The sequence below is a fragment of the Dama dama genome, chromosome 4 (genome assembly GCF_033118175.1).
Source record: "Dama dama isolate Ldn47 chromosome 4, ASM3311817v1, whole genome shotgun sequence".
Lineage (NCBI taxonomy): Eukaryota > Metazoa > Chordata > Mammalia > Artiodactyla > Cervidae > Dama > Dama dama.
In genome coordinates this window covers 20,781,448-20,796,789 of record NC_083684.1, presented here as the reverse complement: position 1 = coordinate 20,796,789, position 15,342 = coordinate 20,781,448, and the positions used below count along the sequence as shown (strand labels likewise).

At 54.7% G+C, this 15,342-nt stretch overlaps 1 protein-coding gene across 5 annotated transcripts in view; it reads right to left on the bottom strand.

Annotated features, from left to right (window-relative positions):
• Positions 1 to 310: 310 nt before the first annotated feature.
• Positions 311 to 15,342, bottom strand: part of LOC133053933 (AFG3-like protein 1) — a 21,111-nt gene continuing 6,079 nt past the window's right edge. For 3 of the 5 annotated variants that reach the window (XM_061138415.1, XM_061138412.1, XM_061138416.1), the window contains exons 3-16: positions 13,129 to 13,223; positions 12,605 to 12,754; positions 10,377 to 10,445; positions 9,694 to 9,818; positions 9,001 to 9,271; positions 7,204 to 7,341; positions 6,846 to 6,999; positions 5,567 to 5,674; positions 4,882 to 5,007; positions 2,576 to 2,686; positions 1,510 to 1,625; positions 941 to 1,141; positions 672 to 866; positions 311 to 593 (exon numbers count right to left, since the gene is read on the bottom strand). In XM_061138415.1, coding sequence (XP_060994398.1) covers positions 375 to 593; positions 672 to 866; positions 941 to 1,141; positions 1,510 to 1,625; positions 2,576 to 2,686; positions 4,882 to 5,007; positions 5,567 to 5,674; positions 6,846 to 6,999; positions 7,204 to 7,341; positions 9,001 to 9,271; positions 9,694 to 9,818; positions 10,377 to 10,445; positions 12,605 to 12,754; positions 13,129 to 13,137 — 1,992 coding nt within the window. In that variant the 5' untranslated portion in view covers positions 13,138 to 13,223 and the 3' untranslated portion in view covers positions 311 to 374. Of the gene's footprint in view, positions 594 to 671; positions 867 to 940; positions 1,142 to 1,509; positions 1,626 to 2,575; positions 2,687 to 4,881; positions 5,008 to 5,566; positions 5,675 to 6,845; positions 7,000 to 7,203; positions 7,342 to 9,000; positions 9,272 to 9,693; positions 9,819 to 10,376; positions 10,446 to 10,970; positions 11,268 to 12,604; positions 12,755 to 13,128; positions 13,224 to 15,342 lie in introns of those variants that run through there. The other 2 variants (XM_061138413.1, XM_061138414.1) reach the window with 2 other exon arrangements.

The following is a 15,342-nucleotide window of genomic DNA, read 5'->3' as shown; positions in this document are numbered from 1 at the left end:
CCGGCCACATGCCTATGGGAGTGGTGAGCTCCATCCCTGAGGGCCAGCTGGCTTTCCGCTACCCAAACTGCCATTCCCTAGATTCTGGGCTTACACACTTCTTCTGCTGAACCTCACAGTGGGCTGACCTGTGAGTGCTTCTGAACTGGGCCTTCTCTCCCTGGGGCAGGTGAAGGCACCTGCACTGACCAGGTCCCAGCCCCCCACTCAGATAGAGGCCGGGTCCCAGCCCCCTCGGTGGAAGGGTGCCTGCAAGGAGCAGGAAGCCCGTGCTTCAAGGGCCCTGATCGGAAGACAACTGTTTACAACAGCCGGTTGTATGTGCTTTAATTTGCTTCCTGGGGGTCCCGGAGGCTGCTCTCCAGGCAGGCGCGCTAGGCTGGGCTCTCCTGCAGCGGGCGCCCTAAGCCGCCCTCCTCCGGCCCCCCACGCCAGCCCTGCAGACCCTCAGGAAGGGCCGTGTCCTCCTCCAGGCCGCCCGTGCCCTCCACGAGCTCCTCATAGGTGATCTTCTCGGCGAACGGCCGTGGCCCGAGCAGCTCCACCATGTCAGCCCGCTCCAGCACCTCCTTCTCCAGCAGCCGCCTGCCCACCTGGACACCCAGCAGCTGTCAGCCGGCCGCCCCGCCTGCAGAACCCCACCAGCACCCGGGGTCCGGCCGCCCACTCGCCTTGTCCACCTGCTCGCGGCAGCGGGTGAGCAGGTCCAGGGTGCGCGCATGCGCGGAGCCGATGAGCCGCCGCACCTCCTCGTCTATGAGCTGGGCCGTGGCCTCGCTGAACGGCTTCTCCACCAGTGCCTCGCCCGGCCGTGGGAGATCGAAGGACACCTGGCCCAGCTTCTCGCTCATTCCGAACTGCACGATCTGCAGCGGGCGAGTGCCGGGGTCAGCCCGGTGCAGAGCCCCCCGCCCCCCACCCCCCATGGCTGCTGCTCTACCTGGGCATAGGCGCTCTGGGTGACCTTTCTCAGGTCGTCCTGGGCCCCCGTGGTGACCCGCCCGAAGAACAGCTGCTCAGCCACGCGGCCGCCCAGCATGGCGCACATGCGGTCAAAGAGCTGCTCCCGCGTGTACAGGTACTGCTCCCTGGGCAGGCACTGGGCATAGCCGAGCCCCTTGCCCCGGGGGACGATGGACACCTGGCAGACACAGCAGGGCTCCCCGTCATCCCCAGGGCGTCTCCACAAAAGTATGGGAGGAGAGGAGACCCTGGGCCCCAGCGCTCACAGGGGGTCACCCTGAGGGTAAACACAGAAATACCCTCTGTCTCACAGTCCCCAGGAAGCTGTGGAGGGGTCTGCCTTCGGGGAGAAGCTTACAGTGAGGTGAGTTTAACCAGGAACCTCCAGGTGTCAGGTGGCCAGATCCAGACCCTCCTGGAACCAGCCCCCTGCCTCTGCCCTCCCACCCACCCTTCAAGGACACATTCTAGACAGTTCCATCCCTTGGCCCCCGGGGCGGGAGCAGGCCCTGAACCCACAGGAGATGTGTAAGGGGCCAGACTGACCTTGAGCAGGGGGTCTGCGTGTTCCAGGAACCAGCCCACCACTGCATGGCCAGCCTCGTGGTAGGCCACCGTCATCTTCTCATTGGGCTGCAGGACCTGTGTCTTCTTCTCAAGGCCTGCAAGTCACACTCCTGGTGAGAGGCACAGGAGGAACGCCAGCAGAGAGATGGGAACCAAGCCCCCACTCCGGCGTGCCGGGGGCTGGTCAGAGCAGACCTGCAGCCTGTCGGCTCCACCCACACTGCTCAGGCCCACAGGGGTCTGTCCCTGCAAACCAGATGCTAAGCTGCCTTCTGCTCTGCAGACATCCTGCACCCCACTCCACTTCCCATGCAAGCAACATATGCTCAGGGAGACCTGTTCTTAGGCAGCAGGGTTAGCTCCTCTATGGCTCAAGTGGTAGTGAAGCCAAAGCAAGGAGACAGAAGCGTTCTCTACACCCTGTACACTCAGTCACAGGCAGAAAACAGGGCACGGAGAGACACAGACAACTAGTGTGAGTCAGTTTCACGGCAGCTCAACTCAGCATGGCCCAGGACAGCACCGAACAGCTGTGGCAACTGCCTTGGGCTCCTGACACTACACGCCTGTGCACGTGTCACACCTCAACACAAAGTGAAGCGGACGAAGCAGCTCCGGCTACCCACCGTCTGGATGGGCCGGTGCTCACGGCCGTGGGCAGGGTCATGGACGGCTGCTGGCCACGCGGATGCCTCCCTGACCTCTGTCCCCAGGATGGCACTCCAGAGATCTCGACCCCCAGGCTGAAGCCTGCACCCGCTCTGGGTATGCTGGCCACTGGGAGCACTGGGGACCCCGGCAAATTTCCCAGAGAAGCACCCAGCAGGCCATCCTCTAGGCCACAGTGGGCACCCAGACCTGGGTCTGACTCAGCACCCTGGAGGTTACAATTCTCTGAGATTCTGAACGTTGCTCCAGGAAGAGCAGGAGAGCTGCTGGCAGGTCCCGCGTCCCAGATCTGGGTCTGGAGAGTTGCCCAAGCGGAGTACCCTGAAGAGAGCCTGGGGTCCCAGGGTGGAAACTCACCCACGGTGTCCCAGCTTACCTCCAATGACCCTCTCGATGGCCTGCTCGAAGTGCTTCTCCCCGACAGAGGGGCTGAGGTGGCGGGCGGCGATCAGGGCAGCTTCGTTGCAAACATTAGAAATATCAGCACCTGACCCGGAGAAGGAGAAACCGTCCGTCAGGGGCCCAGGGCAGGCTGTCACAGGGACTCTGCAGCACTGGAGCCAGAGCTAAAACAGGTCAAGGGCGTGAAGGAAAACAGGACCTGCTCTGTCACTGCTGCTTTCAGCCAGTTTCTTGGCTCAATGATTTCCTGAGGTGTGATTCATTTAACATAAAATCTATCCATTTAAAAATGTGTACATTTCAAAGACTTTCAGTAATTTCATCAAGATGTGTGACAACTGCTGTCATCTCATCTTAGACATCCCCATCATGAAGGTGCTGTCTGGGGCTAGATCCTGTACCCAGGCTTAGCCAAACATGACTCTACCTTCTATGTCTTCAGACGTGCCCATCCTGGAAGTCTCACGTAAGTGCAGTCACACACTATGTGGTCTTTTGTGTGTGCTCATTTCACACGGCAGTGTTTTCCCGTGCATCCACTGTCAGGAGCATGTCCTGGTATTTCATTCCTTTTCATGGCTGAATAAGGTTCCATCTGCCCTAAGGCAGCCACAGGAGACACCAGATTCCACAGATGCTCGAGTCACTCATGTAACATGGCCAGCTCTGCAGGTTCCGCCCACCGTACACAAATCTACTGGTGACACGTTGCTGGATACTGAGGTGGTCTCCACTGTTTAGCTATTATGAGTAACGCTGCTGTGAACATCCATGTGCAAGCCTTTATGCAGACAAATGTTTTCAATTCTCTTAGGGAGGAGTGGAACTGGAGGTCATATGCTAACTGTACTTCACTTCTAAAAGAAGTGCCAGGCTGACTTCCACAGCCACACTACTTCACATCCCTACCAGCAACATGCGAGCATGCTCATCTCCCTACATCCCTGCCAACCCTCCGTCTGTCTTTTACGGCCATCCTGGTGGGCGTGAGGTGGTGTCACACTGTGCTTTTGATATGCATTTTCCTAACAACTAATATCATGACCACCTTCTCACATGGTTTCTGGCCATTTGTATACTTCGGAGAAATGTCTATTCAAACGCTTTTCTCATTTTTAAATTGGGTTCTTTATATATTCTGGATTCTAGACCCTACCAGGTGCATAATTTCCAAACATTCTCTTCCTTTCTGTGGGCTCTTTTCATCACATCGATAATGTCTCTCGATGCACAAAAGATTTTAGCTTTGAAGAAATCTATTCTATAGTTTTCTCACTTGCTGTCTGTGCTTTAAAAAACCATTGCCAAATCTAAGGTCCTAAAGATTTTAAGACCTTTTACAGTTCTCACTCCACCGCTCAGGTCTCTTATCCACTCTGAGTTGACTGCTATATGTGGTCTAACGTCCAGTTATGTCTTTTAGCTTGTGGAAATACCTGTTCAAACAGGCTATTCTTTCTCCGTTGGCTGGTCTTCACACCCTTGACAAAACAACTGACCGAGATGAACAGGCCCACACCTGGCCTCTCACTTTTATCCTACTGGTCTGCATCCGCCCTCAGAAGCCCCACACTGGGGAAGCGTCCGCCACTTTGTGCTTACAGGCTGTGCAGCTCTTCCATCCCCTGGCAGCTCCACGTGAAGCTGAGGATCCAGCTTCACAATATGTATAAAAGTTCTGCTCCTACGCAGCCCCTCTCATCTTCACAGGTTACATCTTTCTACACTGTGTGCCCATTAACACAGATATGTCATTATGGTTTTACACACTTGTCCTTTATACGGGATGCCTTAATTTCTCCTTCACTGTGGAAGAATAGTTCTGCCTGACCCACTGCCTCCTGGCCTCCATTTCCAAGAGAAGTCAGCTGCTACCCTTTGGTCTTGCTGGTCTCAAGGCCTCTCCCTACATCTGACCAATGTGGATGATATTGTCAGTGTGGGCATCTCGGGCTTTATCCCACTTCCTGGATGTGCAGACTCAGATCTCTTATGCACTGTGGGAAGTGTTGGCCAGGACTTCTTCCCTGGGTAGCATACCAAGCGGATGGGGCCTTATTCCCATCGTCACCACATTACGTTCCTGGGGCGGTGGGGGGAGCCGGATGGTGGGGGGCACAGCGCAAGCTGACAAAAGCCAGCTTTGGGGCCTCGGGTGTGCCCACCAGATTCACAGTCCTAAAGATAAGGGCTCACTTTCAGGACCAAATGACACAACCAGAAACCACCTGCTGATGATGTGGCCAGTCTCAGGGCAGTCGCCCGGCCTCCATCACTCACCTGTGAAGCCTGGAGTGAGGGCTGCAAGCTTCCTCGCCAGGGCATCCTTGCTGAGGCTCTCATCCAACTTGAGTGGACGCAGGTGGACCCTGAAGATAGACGACCTGCCTTTGATGTCCGGGGGGCCTGAGAGAGAGAGGCACAGGTAGCCAGGGTGGGGTCACCCGCAGCTGCTTCACCAGGGCCAGGAGGACCCTCCCCTGCATGTCTGCACTGCACACTTGACTACCCAACCAGGGCCAGAGCTCCCCATGGCAGAAACGACCCACAGGTCACATCCATTCAGCTCTCCAACATATCAAACACCTTCCTCACCGTGGGGCCTCCAGTCCACACAACTCAATCCCCAGGATGGCTGCTCTGGCAGCAGGGGACCTGGGCAGGACTGAGGTCCTAAGTTTCCAGGATCTGCTCACAAGTGGGAAAGGCCAGGGTGAATGCTTCTCTCGTAAACAGTGCACAAAAAAGAAAAGCTGAAGGACCCAACACTGTCACATCACTCCCAGCTGCATGGACTGCTATGACCTTCTCCCCATCCCAGCCACACCTGTTCTTCCTAAAGTGGGGCCCAGTCCTGCACCTCTACTGTTTCACAAGTAGGGTTAGCTGCTTTAAGGCACCTCAAAACCTCCTCCAAATACATAGCTAATGATCGAACCAAACTTTCAACCCTCAGCACACTCACCAATGTAAATCTGACGGTCGAAGCGGCCTGGCCGCATCAGGGCTGGATCAAGGACATCGGGGCGGTTGGTGCCAGCCAGCACGACGACGTTTGTGGTAGAGCTGAATCCTGGACACGAGAGAAGCAGGTGAGCCCAAGCAGGGCCCAGCCAGCAGCTGTCTTCTCTCTCCTGCACACCTGGCCCCCAACTTTCCAGGACCACTGCCCACCCCGGGAGCCGTTACAGGCAGGAAACGGTGGCTCTGGTCCCCACAGTCCTCACAGCTCTGGCTGTAACCCGACCTTCCTCAGCCAACTGGGAACCCCATGGCCCAGTCTCAGGGTGTGAACTCCCATCTTAATTTGTTACAGATCCCTGCCAACCTCTCACACCACACAGCGAGCTGCCGGGACCACGCAGACCCCTCCACCCAGGTCCTGGATGGCTGGGTGGCTTGCTGGGCCCAGGAAGCCAGGCTGGGCGAGAGCAGGGGAGATGCAGTGGGGAGAGGATGGGGGTGCCCAGCAGGATGAGGGCCTGACTCACCAGCACTCTTCCTCAGAAAAGCCTGCTGGGCCCCTGAGCCGCCCCAGGACCTGGGATTCAGGGAGGGGCCCCCCATGCCTCAGTCGTCTGAGTAGATATTTCCTCCTGGGAGGCTGGGGTTGTGACCCATGCTGGGCAAAGACTGCCATGTGACTAGCCCCAGGGGAAACCCTGTCCTGGTCGATGACACTCCTGAGTGTCACCCAACTGGCTGCCAGGGAGAAGCTGCGACCCGGACTCAGTGGGCAGAGAGTTCTGGAGGCCATGGCCACCCTCCCGGCCCAGGCACCTGCTCCCCATGATTCTCCCAGGCCCTGGCCCGGCAGTCAACTGTGATTATGAATCCAGGGACCCACGGATTCCTCCCAAATGACCAACCTGGGGTCATGTTGGGTACCTTGACTCAACTCCAAAGCCAAGTGAGCACAGGACCTGCCAAAGGTCCAGTCAAAGCTTCTCCAAATCCGAACCTGGCACAAACGCCCAGACCCTCCCCGAGAGGCGGCAGCAGGCCCACGGCTGTCACCCGGACCAGACCCTGCCCGAGCAGGAGTCCCGAGGGGGAGACAGGGTTCTGGAGCAGGAGGGAGAAGGACAAAGGCGGCGAGGACACAGCCTGGGCATCAGCCCTCATCCGGCCACTGAGCTCGGAGGGCAGCTCCCTGCACTGTGGGGCCTGAGGACAGCCTTCCTCAGACTGTGCGAGCAGGGGTCTTGCCTGGGGAGCTCTGCCCAGAGAGCAAGCCCACTCACCGTCCATCTCCACGAGCAGCTGGTTCAGGGTATTCTCCTGCTCACTCTGGCCTCCAAAGTGCCCACGCCCACGCTTCCGGCCAATTGCATCAATCTCATCAACGAACAAGATACAGGGAGCATTTTTCCGGGCCATTGCAAACATGTCACGAACCTGAAACAGGAGTCCAGTGTGCTCTGTCACTGGCGCCAGGACAGGACTAAGTTCCCTGGGCTGAGGCCCCACCTCTGGGGCTTGACTCCCATCTCGGCTGCTCTGTCTGCCCGCCAGGTCGTCTTTACATCCATGCTGTGCTCTGCGCCCATCCCCAGGGTCCCACCCAAAGGCCAGGGCAAGGACAAGGGTGCCTTTACCTACCCGAGCTGGGCCAACACCAACAAACATCTCCAGGAACTCAGACCCATTCACGGTGATGAAGGGCACACCAGCCTCCCCCGCGGTTGCCTTGGCAAGAAGTGTCTTGCCGGTACCAGGAGGACCTGTGAGCAGGGCTCCCTGAAACAGAAAGGCGACACCTGGTTCTGAAAGGGGAGAGATGGGGCCAAGCAGAGTCTCGCTCAACTGACTCCTCAGCCTACTCCATGCTTTCGGCCAAGGTGTGCCTTCTGTTTGAAACCCTGCTTGTAAGACAAAGGCACATTTATCATGAAAAGTTCAAACGCTGCAGGTAAAGGAAAGGCCCCCAAAGCCCCAGTCCAACCAAGCAGGTTATTTCTTCAAGTGACGCTCCCAGGGCAGGACTCAATGGATCTCACGGTCCAACATTTACTTTAACAGTTACTGTCAAATTGCTCTATGAAACACACCGACTCACACCAGGACGAGCAAGAGGCCCTCCCCACACTCGCTCCTGTGATTCTGTTCAGCATGTCCGACAGTGGCACCTGCATGTGGTACTGTCCGCAACCTGCCTGGTTCTACACTGACTCAACACTGAAATTCACACCCCAGTAACACACCTCAGTATTCCTTTCATGAGGAGGGACTTAAAGAGGGGCTTACACTACTTTATTTCTAGTTGACAGTATGGGTTAATATCTACTTATTTCAAAAGAGACCAAAAAGTTGTTTTTCCTCAGTCTGTAAAAATAAAAACAAAACATATGAAGGTGGGGAGGATGAGGGAGCCTCAAAACAAATTCACAAGGTGCCAGGTCCCCAGGTCCCCATGAACATGGATATGGACTCACAGAGGGTCTCCACAAAGCAGTGGGTCATGGGACCAGGGGACCCCTGGGCCCGCCACACCCAAGCTTTCCAGCCAACCTTACCAGGTGGCCAAAGAGAAGCACAGGTCTACTGCCCACTAATCTCCAGAGGTCAGTCACGTTCTCCTGCTGTTCAGGAGTCTCAGGGAAACACACAGAGCTACCAGGAAAGTCAGTGCACTGAGTCTCCACCCTGGAGAGCTTGCGGCCTGGAATAGAGCCCAGAGACACCTTGGGGCGGGGGGGTGTGGGGAGTAGAGGGGCGGGGGGCCGCAGTCTGTGAGCCTCTTCACAGACCTTTCTGTGAAGGGGGTTCAACTTCTGCCAGGCCCTCCAAACGTCCATGACACCTCAAAGCACCCCCAGGGAAAGACAGCGGCCACAATTTCCACAGTGCCACTTCCTATGTGCAGAGCCTTGACCCGTATCCATAATGCACACCTGTCCCACTGCTGGGTCGTGGGTTTTCTGACAGGCAGCTGACCCCAGACCCGTTCACGGTGGTTTGTACTTGTTGGTTCTTTGTTTTCTGGGGTTTTCTGGCTATGCCACACAGCTTGTAGAATCTCAGTTCCCCAATCAGGAACTGCACCTGGGCCCCAGGAGTGAAAGCACGGTGTCCTAGCCTCTGGATCAGAAAATTCCCTGCACTTGCTTTAATTATATACTTCAACAATAAATAATAGAATAGAAAGTCGTTTCTTCAAAAACGAAGCTGAAACTGTTATATAATAAAGCAATCAAGGCAAATGATTAAAGAAAAAAATGCTGTCAAACTGAACGGACAAAAAACTGAAATAGTAAGAAAATGTCATAAAAATACATGATTCTGCACTTAGAACTGCTTCGAAGTTCTCAGTTCAATTTAGAGAAACAACACTACAGACAAAGGCTTTCCTGGTGGCACGGTGGTAAAGCATCTGCCTGTGCTCTCTCAAGTCAGTACCTTTGGAATTTTGGCCCCAAGGTCCTGGTACTGTTTGGGGTTCTTTAGGAAATTCACAAACTCCATGATCTCCAGCTTGGCTTCTTCGCAACCAGCCACGTCTGCAAACCGCACGCCGATGTCATCCTTGATGATTTTGGCTATTGTCTCACCAATGCCGAAGAGGCCCCCTCCTCGCCTACCACGCCCAGCCCCCATCGGACCCCTCCTCATGACATAGAGGAAGATGCCAATCAGGAGAAGGGTGGGCACCAGGCTTCGCAAGAAAGACCTAGAAAGGCCAAGAAAACCATCTGTCACATTTCCTTGAGAGACAGGCCGTGAACAGTGGACTCTGCTACACAAAAGCAAGCACCATCTATCTGGACACACAGCCTCACCCACTGTAAAGGGTCCTGTCCACACGAATCTGTCTGCCTGATTTCCCCTGTGGGCAGGGCAGGGCAGGGCAGGGCAGCCGTGGCCTGCCTCCAGAAACCCCCTGACCCAGCCTCCTCCCAGCTAGTTCTGCCCTGCTGCCACACCACAGCCCTCAGGCTACCAAGCTAAACATTTCCCCACCAGTTCTTTCCCCAGTAAAAACACAGCTAACAAACTTGTCTTTCCCACAGACACTGACTACCAGCAGACACCTACAACATGCCTGAACAAGTTCAGCGTGTCCAGCACCAGGGCCCGACCACACCCGCTCACCCATTGCTCTCAGTGGTGTAGACCACAGCCGTCTGGTTGGGGGGCTCAATGCCTAGCTCCCACTGGGCAGTCTGCAGGTTGCGCTCGAAGGTGTCCACGCTGCCAATGCTGAACCACGCATACTTCTGCAGAAACCAAGGTGCCAAGCGATGGAGGGGGCCGCCCCTCATGGCCACCACCTGCTCCCCAGCTTCTCTCACAGCAAAGTCCTGAGTGGCTCTGATGGGCCTCCTGTCCTGGCCCCAAACCATAGGCTTAGGTTTGAGGTCAAAGTACAAATGTCTATCAATGGCTGAGTCTGCCTCTGTCCCCTATCTGTCATTTTAGTCTCTCCTCTCAGAGCTCAGCTGGTGACTGTCCATGGTATTGGGCAAAACTGAAGCATAGTTACAGCTTCATTAGAGTCCTATGCTACCTGGAAGACTGTTCTCTACAGGCACATGGGCACAGGTGGGTGCTGGAAAGTGAAGCCAGGAGAGGCATTTCTCCAATAAAACAAAAAACTATCACATATTCTTTTTCAGGTCACACGGCTTGTGGGATCTTAGTTCCTGAACCAGAGGCCTTGGCCATGAGGGCCCCTGGTACTAACCACTTGACCATCAGGGAGATCCCAGAAGACTACACCTTACACTGACACTGAAACCTACACGTGGAAGACTGGCCTTGACCCCAGCCCTCACCTCAGGTGATGTCCCAGGGGCAGGAATAACACGCACGAACTGTTTATTCACGACTTCCAGCCGATCCACCTAGAAGACAGACAGCCAGTTAAGGACCAGCACAGCACCCTGGGCCTCGGTCTCAGTCAAGCGCCACAAGCACAGGTGGCACCTGTCCCAGCGCAGCTCACATTCTGCAGGACAGTTTTGGCTCTGTCTTCCTACCAACATGGACAATTCTAGCCTGGGATTATGGCAATAAACAGGAACCGATTCAAGAAGAGGAATTAAAATGTGGCACATCTGAGCACTAAGCCTTCAAACTGGCTTAAAACTCCAAAAGGAGGGGAGTTCCCTGTGAGTAGGATCCTAAAATAAGTCTTAGGCTCTCCTGGTTCAATCGCTGGTTGGGTTGGGAAGCTGAGATCCCGCAAAATGTGCAGCATGGCCAAAAAACAAAACAAAAAATTTCAAAACACTCCAAAAGGAACACAGATGAAAGTCTTGTACTGACAGGAGAGCTGATCCCGTAACACTCAGTCCATCCGGTTACAGCCCACTGCCTGGAAGCCACACACCCTCTGGGGAGCTTCAGACACAGCCTGCTGTCACTACCTCATTAACCACGATGACAAAGCTCCTTCTGGAAAACACTGGAACACTCAGGATTGCGCGGTGAGGACACGATCCTGAATGTGGAACTTCACCGCCACCCAACACGACTCCAGAAACCATGGCAGACAGAACTCCAGGCAACTGCCCCCTTGGTTTCTCTTCCGCCAACATGCAGAGCCCCAGCCAGCCAGGCCCATCAGCTCTCAGGTTCATGAGATGAGGGCACAGCATGTCCTACTGGCCCTGCAAGACTCCTGCCAGCTGACCCCTCATGCCTCCCTACCACAGTGCTCACTGCCAGTGTGCTAACGGGACAGAGGGCACAGAGGTGAGCAGCCCTGCCTTCAGACTGCGGCCAACGGGGTCATAGAAAAAGGCCCCTGGGCGTGCACAGACAGTGACTTCCTGCTTTATACTTTTATTTCCCCAAATGCTTTGCAGCAAGCACATATTACACTTGTGACCAGGAAAAATAACGATGCTGCTTGAAACAAAGACTGCAGGGACTTCCCTGGCAGTGCAGTGTAAGACTGTGAGCCTCCACTGCAGGGGAGCGGGTTCCATCCCTGGGCGGGGAACTGGATCCCACATGTCCCACCACGCAGCCAATAAGTAAAGAACTGAATAAAACGAAGACTGCTACTGAGGTTTTGTTATAGCTTTTTGTTCCCAAACAAGCCTTTCACAAAAGAACCACCAGTCCAGGCCAGGGACCTCTGCACATAAGTTCACTTATTTCTATGACACCCTGAGATTTTATCAGACTCTTCAGACAGCTCAGAGGGGCTGGAACAAGACGCAGCCCTCAGGTTCAGGTGCCAGACCCTCCCAGCGGATGTGGAAGTCCCCTTACGTGAGGGGATCTGGTCCTTGTCTAGTTAGGCCAGGCGAGCGTCAGCTCCCAATCAGGCACCACAGGTGTGGCCAGGGCTGCATTAGGTGTGCTTGAGTGGGGGATGGACAGGTCACCCTTCTGTGCTCCGGGCCGTGCTGTGCTCCAGGACAAGCATGTCACTGTCAGCCACATAGACCTCAAGGAACATCTGGAACCAGTCCAGGCCACAAGCACAGGAGGACACCTGTCTCTCCCTGCCCCTCTGGCCACACCTGCTGGGCACAGGTCCGAAGCAGAGGAGACTGCAGCAGCCCTTCCCCCACTGCGTAGAGACCATCACCACGGGCCTCCCTGAGGACAGAATGTGGACAGACCGCAGGGCAAACAAGAACTTCCTGCAGATGTCACCACACAGCAGGAAAGCCCAGCCTTCATAGTGCGCTGCTCACGCAACGGGGAGCAAGGTCACTGTGCTTGTGAAGGTGTACGCTCAAACCTGAGTGCGGGGAGGATGGGGGACTCCACTGGTGTGACTCAGAGCCAGTGCTGGCCCCCACTGTCCAGGGCCTAGCAGTGGGCCAGGGGTGCCCTCAAGGAGAAAGGCTCTGAGTCAGATTCACGACTGGAGTGTCAAGATTCACAAACAGAACCAAGTGAAAGGAGAAGCCAGAGCTAACACACAATGAGTGAGTGTTTCAGGGAGCGGGCAGGTGTGGGGGTGCAGCAGGGTAGTCACATCTGCACCCCGAGGCCAACAGGCCACCTCCTTCCAAGGTTGGCAGCATGCAAATCCCCTCACCAGACCTCTCGCCAGGTAATACTGCACAAAGTGCTTCCAAGTGATTTCCTTCCCAGGATCTCGGAAATAGAAGTAGAGAAATCCCGCAGCAACACCTGCCCCCAGCACGGCCAGACTGCGGAGATCCTTGTCGTCCCAGGGAGTCTCCCCCTGCGGGGAGAGAACACAACATGGGCTATGCTGAAAGACAGCAGCCCTCACAAAAATGCCCCTCCACAGACAAGGGAGAGGTCGCCAAGCCCTCCACCCAAACCACACTTCCCCACCACCGGCCTCCATGGGCGCAGCCTCTGCCGGCGTGTAAGGCCACGGCAGCTCCCAGGCCACTCAGGAAAAGCAGCCGGCCTTCCTGAAACCATCGCTTCTCTGGGTCTTTAAAAACTCCGATGGAGATCTTAGTTTTAGAAATTAAATCCACCATTCAGAATCTTTGAATTAGTTTGTACCAAGCCCAAGCCCGCAGTGACTACTTCCTCAGAAAAGTGACAGGCCATCTGGAATTGGCCCTCTGGACACACACAAACCTTCTGCATCCGTTTCCACCAGGCAAAGTCATCTTGCTTTCCTCTTCTCTTCCCTCTGTCTGCTCCAGAACCAGCATCCTTTGGTTCATTAGTTCCTAAGAAAAAACAAACTCTGACCTCAGGGAACGGTCACACCTAACTGTCCAGAGGAGGAGGATTCAGAGAAAAGAAGAATGCTTCCAAAACACAACTTCCCCAACACTGCTGCCTCCTGGAGATAAACAGGGAACGTAAAGGAAGTGCAGTGTGTGGCAAGGAGCAGAGCTTCTCAAGGTCAGAGGAAAAGCTGCAGGGCCCTCCTGCGATCAGGGCAGGGGCCAGGGTAGTGGAGACTGCAAGCCTACACCAATCCCAGACAGTTCCAGACAAGAAGGGAAATTTGCAACAGTTTCTTACGCTTTCTGAAATCATGAGTGACTGTATGTGCGTGCCAGGTGAGATCTAGGAGGTGTTACCTTCTGGTTTGCTTTTTTCTGGCTGAGCCTCATGGCTTTCAGGATCTTAGCTCTCCAAACCTGGGCCGTTGGCACTGAAAGCATGAAGTCCTAGTCACGGGACCACCAGAGAACTCCTTAGGCTGGCACTCACGTCACCGCCCCTCAGAACATTTGTGACGCACAGACTAGATGACTGAACCCAGTCCCCAAGCCTCTTTCTTAACGTGTGCATGTAAAGCAGTAACAGCTCAAACCATACCAGGGCAGCCCCAGAAACACTCCTGGAGCCCCCCACCCTTCCATCAGGTGCCAAGAATGTCCTGGGGGGATGGGTCTCACTCAGGACACACCCATCTGTGGTCTAAAGCTCCCACTACCTCCAAGTACAAGCTAAGGGTCAGGTGGCCTGAACCGTCCTGCAAAGCTGGGCACAGACAAGGAGAAACCCTCCTCTTGCCAGGCAACTAAGTTAACTATTCCTCCCATTAAAACATCCAGAAGGCATTTCAGCACACACGCAATAACAAAGAGAAATAACACAAGATCGTTACTCTGGTGCAAAACCAGACGGAAAGAGTTGAGAGTGGAGAATACACAGGAAGGTGTTCTCCCATATGAACTTAGGAAAATAACCCAAAACAGAAAAAAAAAATCATTCCCTTGAGAAAAGAAAAGGTGGAAAGACAGGTGTGAGACAAAAATCACTTTCTGTCCCAGTCAACAGCAGCAGACACAGGGCCTGAGCACGACACTCGCATGAGCTCCAGGGCCACAGCAGCCCCTGACGTACAGGCACCACTGCAACAACCATTAACTCAAAGCCCCAAAGCCCAGAAGACCCCAGGAAAGGCCAAACTCCGGATGGGGTAGAGCGAAGATCCACATGCATAAACATGAAGGACAAAAAATGAAGTCCTACAGTCACAGCAAATCACTTCCCAGTGAGCTCTGCACACCTCTTCTCTTACGCTGCTCCAGGCTCTCCAAGCAGGACGACACCACTGCACACCCCCCACGTCACCAAACTGTAATGTGACTTCAAAGACAGGTTTGTCAAGGCTTCGGATCCACACAAGCTATGCAGGTGCAAAGGAAGGCAGTGAGGCCATGTCCACAAACCAGTGAAGGGAAGGAAGTGCTGAGACCACCTGCACACGGGCCCACCTGCTCACCACCTCCCAAGATTAACCCAAAATTAATGAATGCTTCAAAAATTCTCAAATGTGGGACTTCTCTGGTGGTCCAGTGGCTAGGATCTTGCGCTTCCACGGCAGGGGGCCTGGGTTCCATCCCTGGTTGGGGAACCCAGACCCCATATGCTGTGTGGCATGGCCAAAAATAAATAAATTAATTAAAGTTTAAAAAAATAAAAAAATTCTCAAATGTAAAACTCTGACAGTCTGATTGGTCAAATTGTTCCTTTTATGAGCTGTTGCATTTCTAATTCTGTGTTTCTTCTACTCCTCTTAAAGAATTTCTCAAACCCATAGGGACAAACAATGAGATTCTGCCACTTTAAAAGCACATACCACACTCACACAAGCAGCCAGACTGTCCGACAGATAAGGAGGAGTAAGGGAGAAGCTGATTTTCTTCCTGACTGCAGCCTGGTGCAATCAACATGCACCTCCAAGTCCGAACCCTGCAAGCCAAGACCCACTGCACAGCCCACAGCCTGTGCTCAAGGAGTACATGTGCTCCAAACTAGCTGCAGTTGACATGAGGTCTCTGTCCTGGCTTCCTGCCGGGGTCCAGCCTCGGCAGGATCCAGGGGGTA